The 12,329-nt window shown below is 46.8% G+C and overlaps 4 protein-coding genes across 4 annotated transcripts; 2 read left to right on the top strand and 2 right to left on the bottom strand. All coding sequences in view use genetic code 12, as the record gives it.

Annotated features, from left to right (window-relative positions):
* Positions 1-32: 32 nt before the first annotated feature.
* Positions 33-1,103, bottom strand: FOB63_001400 (uncharacterized protein; the record flags this gene model as incomplete). The annotated part of the gene is made up of 1 exon (XM_002618492.2): positions 33-1,103. The coding sequence occupies one exon, from the start codon at positions 1,101-1,103 to the stop codon at positions 33-35; it is 1,071 nt and encodes a 356-aa protein (XP_002618538.2).
* Positions 1,104-2,144: 1,041 nt separating this feature from the next.
* FOB63_001399 (uncharacterized protein) lies at positions 2,145-3,251 on the top strand (the record flags this gene model as incomplete). Its single annotated transcript, XM_002618493.2, has 1 exon — positions 2,145-3,251. One exon carries the CDS (start codon positions 2,145-2,147, stop codon positions 3,249-3,251), a length of 1,107 nt encoding a protein of 368 aa, XP_002618539.2.
* Positions 3,252-4,669: 1,418 nt separating this feature from the next.
* On the top strand, positions 4,670-6,985 carry CDC53 (cullin; the record flags this gene model as incomplete). Its single annotated transcript, XM_002618494.2, has 1 exon — positions 4,670-6,985. One exon carries the CDS (start codon positions 4,670-4,672, stop codon positions 6,983-6,985), a length of 2,316 nt encoding a protein of 771 aa, XP_002618540.2.
* Positions 6,986-7,852: 867 nt separating this feature from the next.
* On the bottom strand, positions 7,853-11,473 carry FOB63_001397 (uncharacterized protein; the record flags this gene model as incomplete). The annotated part of the gene is made up of 1 exon (XM_002618495.2): positions 7,853-11,473. The coding sequence occupies one exon, from the start codon at positions 11,471-11,473 to the stop codon at positions 7,853-7,855; it is 3,621 nt and encodes a 1,206-aa protein (XP_002618541.2).
* Positions 11,474-12,329: the final 856 nt, after the last annotated feature.

Raw genomic sequence — 12,329 nt, 5'->3', positions numbered from 1 at the left:
ACCGCGACCCTCGTTGCCGTGGCTTCGTAGCCTTATTCCACCGGATCTTGGGCCAAACTGTCCTCAATTCGAGCCAGTTCCTGTGCCAACGCACGATGCAAGTCAGTGCGGAGAGCAGGAATACCCAATTCATCCACCAAGCGGTCAAGAGTGGCTGGTGTCACGAGAATCTGCTCGTTTTCCTCCGCATCCTGTGCTCGCACCTTCTTAAAAGTGGCGTCTACCAAGTATGGTGTGTCAAGCTCCGGGCATGCACGGAACGTCAAGTGCTGCGTGTCTTCAACAGCATCACCTCCATCGTCACTTTCGAGCAAGTAGCTAAGATTGTTCACGCCCATGAGTGCCTTTACGTGGCAATACAAGCGATAGGCAATGTAGAAGCCAGGAACGTTCGGAACAACAGGAACCAATGCGAACGGGAGCGTGAGCGGAATACCAATGGCACTCCATATTGCAAGCTTACGGTGGCGGGCGCCCAAGCTGTCACGGAAACGGTGCATCTGGTCCAAAATAGCCTGCGGCTCCTGGAAACGTGGATGATAAACGGGGATCGGCTTTAGCTGATCCAATGATACTGTGCCTTTCCCAATATCAGAAGTGACTACTGCTCGCGGTAAGGAGGCCAAATGTTCGTCATTGATCTCCCGGATCATCAGCAGCTTGCTGGGGAACGAACGGAGACAGTTCTCCGTGTAGGGCACACTACTGAGCAAGCGGCGGACCCAGCGTACAATAGTACGATTGATATTGGACTTAGAGTTTGTAAGTTTATCCCAGCCTTTTGTGACAACGTTCACGAGCTTATTCTCAAGTTTGACAATCTGGGGTAAGCGGGCCATCTGCGAAGTGCCGAGAAGAGCCAGTTTGTGGTTGCAATAAATATACGACACATGCGTGGTGATCGGAACACTTAGCACATACAAGGAGTCGTGGTCCAACGGCAGAGGGTGTTTTTCGCCCGTGGCGCCGTCTTGCGCAGTTGACGATGTCGCCTCTGGTTTGGCATTCTGGGAAACGTAACCCGATCGGGAGAAATGGCGCGCAGTAGAGCGCAATGGTAGGAGCAGTCGCCCGGGTGCCAAAGCCAAGTTTCGATAGAACATGAGCAAATGCTTGGAGAAGTGGCGTGGGTGCAGGTGATAAACGAATGAGAAGATTGCGCCAGACGATGGAGGAAGATTGCGCGCGATAGTGCGTGAAAAGTGGGGGCGGCCAGTGCGAAGACAGGGCAAAGACAGCGCGGGCCAGAGGAACAAAGTCGCAGCAGGGCGCGAAGGCGGCCACAAAATCAGTGCACAAGCAGCCAAGGCGAACCTGTCAAGGAAAAGGAATTTGAAGTGCGCAGAGGCAGCAAAAGCCACAATAAATTGGCAGGCGCGAAGATCCTTGGGCGGCTAAAGTAAACCAACGAGAGAAAAAAATGACAAGGAGGAAAAGAGGAAAACAGGAAAACGAAGATAGAGGAAACAAAGATAGAAGAAACAACGAGGGACGAACAGATTGAGAGATTCGAAGGGCAAAGATGTCAAATTATTTATTTAACTCGCCCTAGAACTGTATTTGAGAAAGAAGAAAGCACATGAGTGCATTATTATTCGCGCCAACTGGTTACTTTATGGCTGCGAAATACACAGACCAGATGAAAGCCGCGCAGTAAGACGGACTTCTTCTGTTTCTTGTGTCTTTTTCTCTTTACCTCTTCTTTCTTCTTTGCTTCCTCCCATAATTATATGGTTATAAGCTTTTACTATTTGCCCATGCGTGTTGGGCAACCTAAGATGTCAGCTGAGACAAAAACTGTTTGAAAACCACTGGCGGCAATCGCATCCAATCCCTGTAATTCTGCTATTTTTCATTCCACTTGATTTCTCTTTACTCATTTTCATGATATGATTGGTTAAATTATGGCCATTTGACTGTTTATTCCCCTTCCTTTTTTTTAGGAGATGAATATTTACTGTGGTTTCGTCCTCATGATTGTCTACCTTTTAATCACCTGGAAACCCCTAAATGCGTGCAGGATTGTGAACTTTGCTCAAGGGTCCGAATAAGGTAATCCGCACGGGCCCTATAACCAAAACACTCGCACTTCATCTCATTTAGGTTATACCTGCACCAAAACCTTTAAGCTCCACAAACTCATTATGGCTGAGCAACCGCCAGGCGACTCCCATGCGAACGCTACGGCTGATAGCAGCGGTAACTTCCACCCGAGGAATGCCTATGAGCCCACACCTGTGCTTTATTATGCTCACAGAGCTCGGCTTGTTCCCAACTACGTTTTAGAGCGACTTTCGGCGGCCCACCACCAGCACCACCACGACCAGAGGCCGCAGGCGGCCCGCGAAGAGAATGAGAATCCCTACACATCGTTTGCCGATGACCCATATATCCGGACGGTGAACCACGACTGGCACCAGTTTCTTGCCAGTGTCAAGGACCCGCAGCAATATACGCCCGACGTTCTACACAATGCTCCGTTGGACCAACCCCCAGCATATGACCGTCCATGGGGCGGTGACGAGAGACTTCGGCTGGCGTTCTTGCCCGGCACAGGGCTCGCCCAGGAAGCCGATGTTGAGCATCTACCCGGATTTTGGAGCCGTATCTTCAGCCGGCAATCTCGCACTGCGGACGATTCACCTCGTCATCGTACAAAGGCGGGCTACTGGATGCTGGATGAAAAACGTAAGGACGTGATGCCTACGCTTCATCGTATCTTCGTACAGAATCCTTTGGTACCGTTGTTTTTACGTATTCTCATTCTCATGTTCTCTGCATGTGCGTTGGCGTTGGCGCTGTCCATCTACGTCTACCTGCAACGGAAGTATGAGGACTACAATGTGGATCAACAACCTAGTACGATATTTGCTATAGTTGTACAATGCGTAGCAATAGTATACGTCGTGTACATCGCATACGACGAATACTCTGGCAAGCCATTGGGACTCCGCAACCCATTGGGCAAAATGAAGCTTGTGATGTTCGATTTACTTTTCATTATATGCTCATCTGCGAATATGTCTCTTGCATTCTACTCTCTTTATGACGACGAATGGGTTTGCAGGACCGATCGAACGCCCTACTTGAAAGCCTATGGAATATTCTACCCGACTGTGAACTTTTTATGTCGACGGCAGAAAGCCTTGGCATCATTTTTGCTTACTGTTCTTTTCCTTTGGGTATTGACATTCACAATATCCATTATTCGTTTGATTGACCGTGTGAGCACGAACCCACGAGACGACTAGATGACGATGTGGACAATTCTTATACCGAATCGAGTGATATCACGTATAGATATGAATAAAATTTCATTTAAGACTATATATTGGCTTTGTAAGTGATATTCGAGAGCCAAACAATGCCTAATAAACTAAACCAGTTAGTTCACCAGCTGCTCATCAAGGCTTCCAGTCTTTTGTGATCCAATTAAGTCTTGTCTCAAGAAAGTTCAGAGGCTTTAGTGAATTACCTTAGAGAACACACGATGTATTTGATAATTTTAGAAGTCACTAGATGGTATAAGAGGATAGATGATATACGATGCCATTACATAAGATATCAGATAAGATTATTTCAGATGAACTAGATGATTTAAATGATGCTACATGAATAGATGATATAGGTGATAGCAGAATAGCATCTCATGGTTCTCATGGTTCTCATGGTTCTCATGGTTCTCATGGTTCTCATGGTTCTCATGGTTCTCATGGTTCTCATGGTTCTCATGGTTCTCATGGTTCTCATGGTTCTCATGGTTCTCATGGTTCTCATGGTTCTCATGGTTCTCATGGTTCTCATGTTCTTGTCTATCATTAATCTAGATTCATACCTGTTGGTTGATCATAGTCCTCAGTACGAAGACCTTGAGGAATTGAGCTACATAGTTATAAGCCGACACCTGAACTATGATACGTAGGTGTTATTGAGAACCAAGAATCGCAATACGGTTATATTCATTAATGGTCTATCTATGATCTATATCTATACTGTATCAGCATTCTGGGACCATCCGATGTGTCTAATAAATCAATTCTACAATTTATCTCTGATTCACCATTCACCTATTCAATCATCTATCATCTATCATCTATCATCTATCATCTATCATCTATCATCTATCATCTATCATCTATCATCTATCATCTATCATCTATCATCTATCATCTATCATCTATCATCTATCATCTATCATCTATCATCTATCATCTATCATCTATCATCTATCATCTATCATCTATCATCTATCATCTATCATCTATCATCTATCATCTATCATCTATCATCTATCATCTATCATCTATCATCTATCATCTATCATCTATCATCTATCATCTATCATCTATCATCTATCATCTATCATCTATCATCTATAATCTATCATCTACACCTATCTAGGATCTCTTGTCTCAATCTCATCCACTCGATCCACGCGAATCGGCCAGCAACCAAACCTCCACCACACCCAAACCACAACCAAGCAAAAAAGCCAATTCGGCCCTGAACCCACCACCGCCAGCCACACCAAACAACCCAACAAAAAACCAGATATCAAGTCAGCCAACGCAACTTCCAGTCTCCAGACCATCCAAGTCCCCACCCAAGTCCCCACCCATCTTCGCACTCGTGTGCACACCACAAAGATACTACCATCACCTAGCTTCTCATGTCGACCCCACTCCCCATCGCCGGCGACTTGGACGCCACATGGAAATTCATCGAGCCCGGGCTCGAGTTCATCTTGGGGGCGCAAGGCGACCAGGGCGTGACCTCGAAGATGTACATGAACTGCTACACGGCGGTGTACAACTACTGCACCAACAAGTCTCGCCACACCAGCGTGGTGAACACGCGGCCCGGCGCCGACAAGACCACGTACTCGCTCACCGGGGCGGAGATGTACACGCGGTTGGAGCGGTACTTGGCCCGCTTCATCCAGCACTTGCGGGCGGAGCCGGGCGAGCTGTTTTTGGAGTTTTACGTGCGCACGTGGAAGCGCTACACCATTGGCGCTGGCTACTTGAACAACGTGTTTGACTACATGAACCGGTACTGGGTGCAGAAGGAGCGCCTGGACGGGCGCCGCGACGTGTTTGACGTGAACACCTTGGCGTTGCTCCAGTGGAAAGAGCACATGTTTTCCAGCAACGTCGACCAGATCATGGCGCAGATTCTCGACTTGATCGAGCGCCAGCGCAACAACGAGATCGTCGACACCAGCGTGATCCTGGTGGCCGTCAAGCTGATGGTCTACTTGGGCATCGACACCAACGACTTGAAGAAACCCAACATGGTGGTGTACGCCAAGTGCTTCGAGAGCGAGTTCATGGAGAAGACTGCCGAGTACTACCGCCGCGAGAGCGACAACTTCCTCGCCCACCACAGCGTGGTGGACTACATGGTGCGCTGCGAGAGCCGTTTGGCCGAAGAGATTCTGCGCTCCAGCAACTACTTGGAGGAACGCTCGCGCCGCCACCTTCTCGATACGCTCCACAACGTGTTGATCCGCGACCATGCCCAGGACATGTACGACCAGTTCTTGCGCTTGTTGGAGCAGAAGGAGATCGAAAGCATTCTGCGCATGTACAAGTTGTTGAGCAAAGTGCCCTCGACTTTGCAGGCGTTGGCCGACAGCTTGGAGGCCCACATCAAGAGCGAAGCGGCCAAGGCGCTCGAGGAGTTGAAAGCTTCGGCTGAAGCTTCGGAGCCCGACGACAAACCGCGCCGTGGCCAAGGTGCCATAACCCCCAAAGCTTACGTGCATGCGCTCATTCTGCTCCACAGCAAGTTCAACGACGTTGTGTGCGGCGCCTTCAAGAAAGACCCGCTTTTCATCAAGGCGTTGGATGCGGCGTGCCGCTATTTTGTCAACGTCAACGTCATTGCCACTCCTACACCTCGCGCTTCCAGCAAGACCCCGGAGCTTTTGGCTCGGTACGCCGACGGATTCTTGAAAGCAACCTCAAAGGAGACAGACGTGGCCAACATGACCGCAGACAACTTGGTGCTTGTGTTGAAGTACGTTGAAAACAAAGATGTGTTTGAAAACAACTATCGCCGCTTGTTGGCGAAGCGTTTGATCAACGCCAACACGAAAAGCGACGAGTTGGAAGAAGGCATTTTGCAGAGGTTGCAGGAGGGCAACTCCTTGGAGTTCACCTCCAAAATCACCAAAATGTTCCAGGACATGAAATCGTCGCAGGATTTGAAGGGCCGTGTCCGTGAAATCGTGGGTAACTCTGTGGTCAGCGACTTCACTCCGCTTGTGTTGGCCCAAAGTATGTGGCCATTTACACACCTAGACGACTATAATCTCAAGCTCGCGCCAGAACTTGTGCGGGCCATCGAGGTGGTGGAGGATGAGTATACGAAAAAACACAATGGGCGAGAGTTACAGTGGTTATGGAACCACGGAAAGAGCGAGGTCAAGGCCAACTTGGCCCGCCGCGGCAAACCGCCTTTCATTTTCACCGTCACCAATGTCCAGCTTATGATTCTTCTTGCGTTCAACAAGGCCACAACACTCACGTTTTCCGAGCTCCACGAAACTGTTGGGGTCGCACAGCATGTTTTCGAAGCGCATTTAGCACCTTTCACCAAGTTCAAATTGCTTGAGCAGAATCCGCCAGACGCTGCAAGCTTCAACGCGCCAAATACAACCTTTACAATTGTGTCTGAGTACAAGTCTAAGAAGTTGAAGGTGAACTTTGTCAGCACGATCAAGAACGAACAAAAACAAGAGGAAGTCGACACCACACGCGAGATTGACGAGTCTCGTAAGAACTATCTTACAGCCAGCATTGTGCGGATCATGAAAGCACGCAAGACCATGAAACACAACGACTTGGTCAATGAGGTGTTGCTCCAGGCACATCTGCGTTTCAAGGCGAAACTTATAGACCTCAAGCGGGCCATTGAGTACTTGCTTGACAAGGAGTACATCGCACGGTGTGACGGCGACTCCTACGAGTATCTAGCATGAGCCGCGTGTGGCTTTAGCTGGGATGGACTCAACTTGCTTCTACTGTGCTGGCTCAGAATTCAACATGTACTGATAATATGAATCAATGTGTTGCGTTAGTGTGGTAGTGAATAGTGGATTGGCCAGAGGCTGCTAGACTAATAAAGAATGGATTGGATTCAGTAGCATTGCATTTTCTCTATTGATGCAGCTGTCTTCTCTATGGCGACTTCAAGATACACAACCCAGCTACAAAGTTATGAATAATGTAAGTTAATGGCTTCTATGGCTTTCTTGGAGTATCAGCAACGCAAGCAATTAATAGCCTGAAGCACAAAAGACGATACATCCAGGAGAATTTGTTGGTTGGTACAGAGCAGCATGTTTAGAATCAGTAACGAACAAGTCGGTTCCCATATAAGTTCAATTACTGTTGAATACAATCAATGGATAAATAATTATCAATTTGTAAAATTCGACAACAAGCGAATATATCATGGATTACATTTTACTGATCAGAAATCATAGAAAAGCGTCCCATTGGACAGAAAATCGTAGCAGCAGCGCAATACAACAATCATGCTGTGCCATAATAGATCTATCACCACATTCGAGATTATATGAAAGTGCGTACAAATATGCCACTTTGATAGTGCTATTTACATGATATCCATATGATCACTTACTTTACTTGAATCCTAGTTGAAGGTTTCTGGAGTCAAAAACGTCTCAATATCACATATCAGATTTCTGATGAAAGTAAAAAAGATGTTACATCTTATACTATTGAATGTGCTCGTAATTGTTTGTCGGAACTTCGAAATTAATATTCATCAATTGACTCTGGTCGAAAAGCAAAATCCCAATCGAAAAGTAAAAATCTTCTCTTTAAAAGGTCACCTTTTTCGACACAACCTTTCGCCTTTTAACATCAGAGAAGGCTTTTCCCTCAACCAACTCTTTATTGAGTTGTTCCGATTCCACTTTTTGTCTCTTTGAACTGTTGAACTTTTCCAAGTTGTCTGCGTTAAATAACCGCATTACCCACTCTCGAGCTCCATCAGGTCTGAGCAGTTGAGCAGGTCTATGTCGTAAAAGAGAATATGATGCATCCAGCTCCTCTGTAGGAGGCAATTTTCCGACCGACGTGGACGAAAAAACACTATATTCACAATCAGATATGAAATCCAAGAATTCATGCTTTTGGAAGAACTGTTGCATTTTTAAGTCATCCACCACGGACAGATCTGCCGCATTATCCGTTTGCCTTCTTTTGTAAATTTCTTCCTCTAAAGTGCCTTTCAACACAAGGGTTTCTACAAAAACCTCATTCTTTTGCCCAATACGATGGGCTCTTTTGATGGCCTGGGCCTCCACAGATCTCAGCCAGACTGGACTCGTGAAATAGACCCTAGTTGCAGAAATAATGGTGAGGCCATGGGCAGCTAGGCGAAGATCCATGATTAGAGTGATACCTCCATTTTTTTCAACGTCATGATCGTCAAAATCACTTAGGTTATTGGCTCGTTGGCCTGCTCCAACAAAAGTGGCATAAAGAATGTAGTTCACACCAAGAATATCCAACAGCTCGGCTAAGTAGTACGCACTATCTTCAAATTCAAAAAACACAATCGACTTTACGCCTTCCAACTGGTGTTCCACCAAACGCGAGGACAAGTACGACAATTTGGCCGACGCTGTTCCTAGTATCTGCGCCTTCTTGATGTCTTGACCAGGAAAACTATTTTCTGCTCCGACACGGATGGAGCTCTTCATTTTTTCCTCCGTCAGGTTCCGCTTGGGGCTTACCTTGGTTTTCTTGGAGGGGGATAACTTGTACGTGGTGTTAGCCTCTTGTGTTGTCTCGTCTGTCAAGAAGTGCACATCGAAATCGTGGGCCAGCTCTTGTTTCTTAAACTTTGTACTTTCTCTTTGAGTTGCATCAGACCAGTAGCTTTTCCAGAACGGTTTTGCCGCAGCATCAAGTTTCTCTTCGAGAAGAACTTGGTTGCCCATATCCATGAATCTGTTCTTGTAGAAAAACTCTTGCAAAGCAGTGATTTGAGGAGCACCAAACACTGCAAGATGATGCGACACTCCAGTTGAAAAGGCTTTGGAAAAAGCTGCTGGAAGTCCCCGCACATAATATTGCATGTCATGTAGCATAGACGCTGTTCGCCATTGGGGATTATGTAGAGCTTCTTCCGCTGCCAGTATAGATTTTTCGAGCAACAAGAAATCCAGCTGGCTGAAAGCTTGAGAGCCACCGGATTTTTGCTTCTCCATACAGTGTTTAGACACGTTGATAAGGCTTTCAACATCCAGCTGTTTGAAACCAGTCCAATAAAATGTGGCTAGTTGCAAGTTTGTCACAAGCCTTCGAAGTTGCAGACGGTTTGCTGGGTCAAACATGTAATCTGACCCTTCTCTTTCAGAAGAAACTGCATTGACAGCTAAGACAGCATTGAACAAGTTGATTGCAAGTTTATTCTGGTTCGACGGCGCGAGCAAAACCGCTTCATGGTGCAATTGAGGCAACGATAAATCACTCTCGACATTGGCAAGAGAGTGTCTCACCATCAAAGAGCTCAAAAGTGTTCGGAGACTCATCTCCGAGCTGAAACCACTCAGAGCCAAGTTTTTCACTATAGCCGAGGACCATAATCTGGGCTGGGAGAAGAAAGGCTCGATCTTGAAATAGTTGCCCACCAAATTACCCAACTTGACCAAGTCTTCTTTCACATTAAAAGCTTTCTTGACCACATATTTGCGGGTCTTTTTCGTATGTGTATTATGTCCGCTCTCATCTTCATCCATGTGTAAGTTAGTTAGCCCTGGGGTGGGAGTACCGGTGACAACCCATCTTCTCTCGGTTTGAAGTGCAGAGCATAGGACACTAATATTAGAGGATTTTGAACCCATAGAGTGGCCCTCGTCTATTATGAGCCGCTTCCAGTAGACATGAGCCAAGGCAGTTCTATCAAGATCTTGCTTGGCAAAAGCAGCGCTGGTGATAACAACCAAGTCATACTGTATTAGTTCTTTAGGATCTTGCGGTAAGCAGTCTGTGTATTTGGAATTAGGCAAAACAATGGGCTTTTTGAAACGGTCAGAGATAAACAACTTATGGAGATAGTTGTCGTCGATGTGTTTTTTCAACTCACTGTTCCACTGATGAAACAAGTTTTCGGGAACTATGAGTAAAGACGTGCCGCATAAATAAAGTGATTTGGAGGTGGGTTGAATCTTCTTGCTTTTCGTTCTTTCGCTCCATTGGCTTTTTCCATGATTTATGCTTATTCTAAATGATCCCGGATTGTGCTTGAGTTTCTCTACTACTGAGTTTGGGATATCCTCTTCGTAAAACTTCCAAGGAAGAGAGTTTCTGTTGATTGTGTCGATGGACACGTCACACAAGGATGGGATCTTATTGGAACTTGGCGCTTGTTCATCGTGAAGAATCATGTCCTCAGGTATCATGGAAACATCATATTTTGTCAAGCAAACAAGGCTGAGACAGATGAGGGTTTTGCCCAAGCCCATATTCTCTGCCAAAATGCCACCTCGTGGCTTTACATACAACTCGGGGTTCAGGTAAAAAGCCGGATTGAGAGTATCGAAATAATATGTCAGATTTAAAGGCGAGCGGAACGAGAGAAAATTAGGCACAGGCTCCCGTTGACTGGTGGTTTCTTTTTCATACATTTTGCATAGCGAATTGATCTGATATGGGTATAATGTAGTGCGGACTCCAGGAAGAGCTTTAGTACGTTTCTTCGCTAGACTGATGACAACCTCTTCCGACGTGGGGACTTGCGCAGTTTTCGGCATGGGCCGATTTTGGTAGCCAGATACATCAGGAGGAGGAATCGAGTTGTATATTCTCTGGACAATCTCTTCCAACAGAGAAGGCTTCTTGGCCAAGCTTGGACTGAACGCAGAGCTGTCTTTCCAGCGGCCAATATGGAAAGGGTCTGGCCCAGACAGTTTTCCTTCAGATGCAAACGGTATGAGCAAGAGAGAGCCCATCTCGGCCAAAGACACATGGCGGCGCAGGTCCCGCCAGGTTTCCTCCGAGTAATCTAGAACATTAACCAACGAGAACCATGAGCGCTTGAAAGTCAGAGCCAAGTATTTTTCCAGCCATTGACGCTGCCACAGGCGAAGAAAGCGTGCACCGTCAATGTCGGCTGGAACCATGAAGAGCCTCACTCGGAATATGAGAATCAGCCCATGGGCCGGAGATAAGGAAACAAACACAGGTCTGTAAGTGGCCACAGCAAAGCGGAGACGCAAAAGCGAAACCAAGCTGGCAATGACAGGGTGGAAAGACGCAGCGAAGTGATGATGGAGGAAGTCTGCGTCTAGCCAGTTCCAGCCTCCCGGTTGGGCCTGCACCCCCAGAAAAGCAAAATCCGTACTCGGTAGGCCAGAAATATGGAGTGTGCCGACTGGTATGAGATTGTCTAGGCCATTGGCGATGTGAGTCACCCGAATGTGATTATCCATAAGGTATGGAGAAGTTGGAGAAGAACAGTGGGAGTGCACACTGGACGCTTTACGATTTGAAGGGCATTGCGTGTGGCGTCTGTACAGGATATGCCGAAAGAGGAAGCATTACACCGAAAACGGCAATGGCCAGAATGATTGAATTGGAAGAAAAAGGGAGAAGGTGAGGATTTGTAGTGGGTGAGAAAAAGATGCAGGGGGAAAAGCAAGTATATGCTATGGAGAAGACAAGACACAGAAATCTCTTTCATGTAGAAGTACAAGTGGCTGATGGTGACGATTGATAAAAAGTCGCCACCGGCGGCTCTCTGCACGACATATGCATTAGGCAGGAATGCGTACATCGAGCGATTCTTGATAAGCCGGCGCGCATGAATTGATGGAAGAAAAAACCAGCAAGAGAGGAAACAGCACAAACACAAAGGAAAATGGGCCAATCAGAGAGGAGAAAAAGAGAGTGCCGCAACTGAGGCGCGAATGTGGGACCCAAACAAAATAGGGGTTAACTTAGCGCAAAGTGTGCCGGGCGTGATTTTGAAAGCAAATATTTCGGCGCACACATAGGCGTAGAGGAAGCGGAAAATTTGTGGTGTGGGTTTTCGAGCTCTAGAGGATGTGTATCACAAAACTGCGGCTTGAGTTGGTGAGAAATGGGCGAGAACGAGGGTGGTATCGAGTAGAACAGATGGAGACGGGGACGGCACATGACGCCGAAAAAACAAACACACTTAAGCGCAGGCGGGTGGCAAGACATGCGGCGCGGGTAAAAGGGGAAATGTCAAAGAATCGAAGGGAGAAATACGAACGGGCAAAGGCACCAGTTTGGAGCCGAAATCCAGCCATTGAGTGACAAAAA

The sequence above is a fragment of the Clavispora lusitaniae genome, assembly GCF_014636115.1.
Source record: "Clavispora lusitaniae strain FDAARGOS_655 chromosome Unknown tig00000038_pilon, whole genome shotgun sequence".
Classification (NCBI taxonomy): domain Eukaryota; kingdom Fungi; phylum Ascomycota; class Pichiomycetes; order Serinales; family Metschnikowiaceae; genus Clavispora; species Clavispora lusitaniae.
Note: the sequence above shows the minus strand (reverse complement) of the source record. Positions and strands in the feature narration are given on the sequence as shown.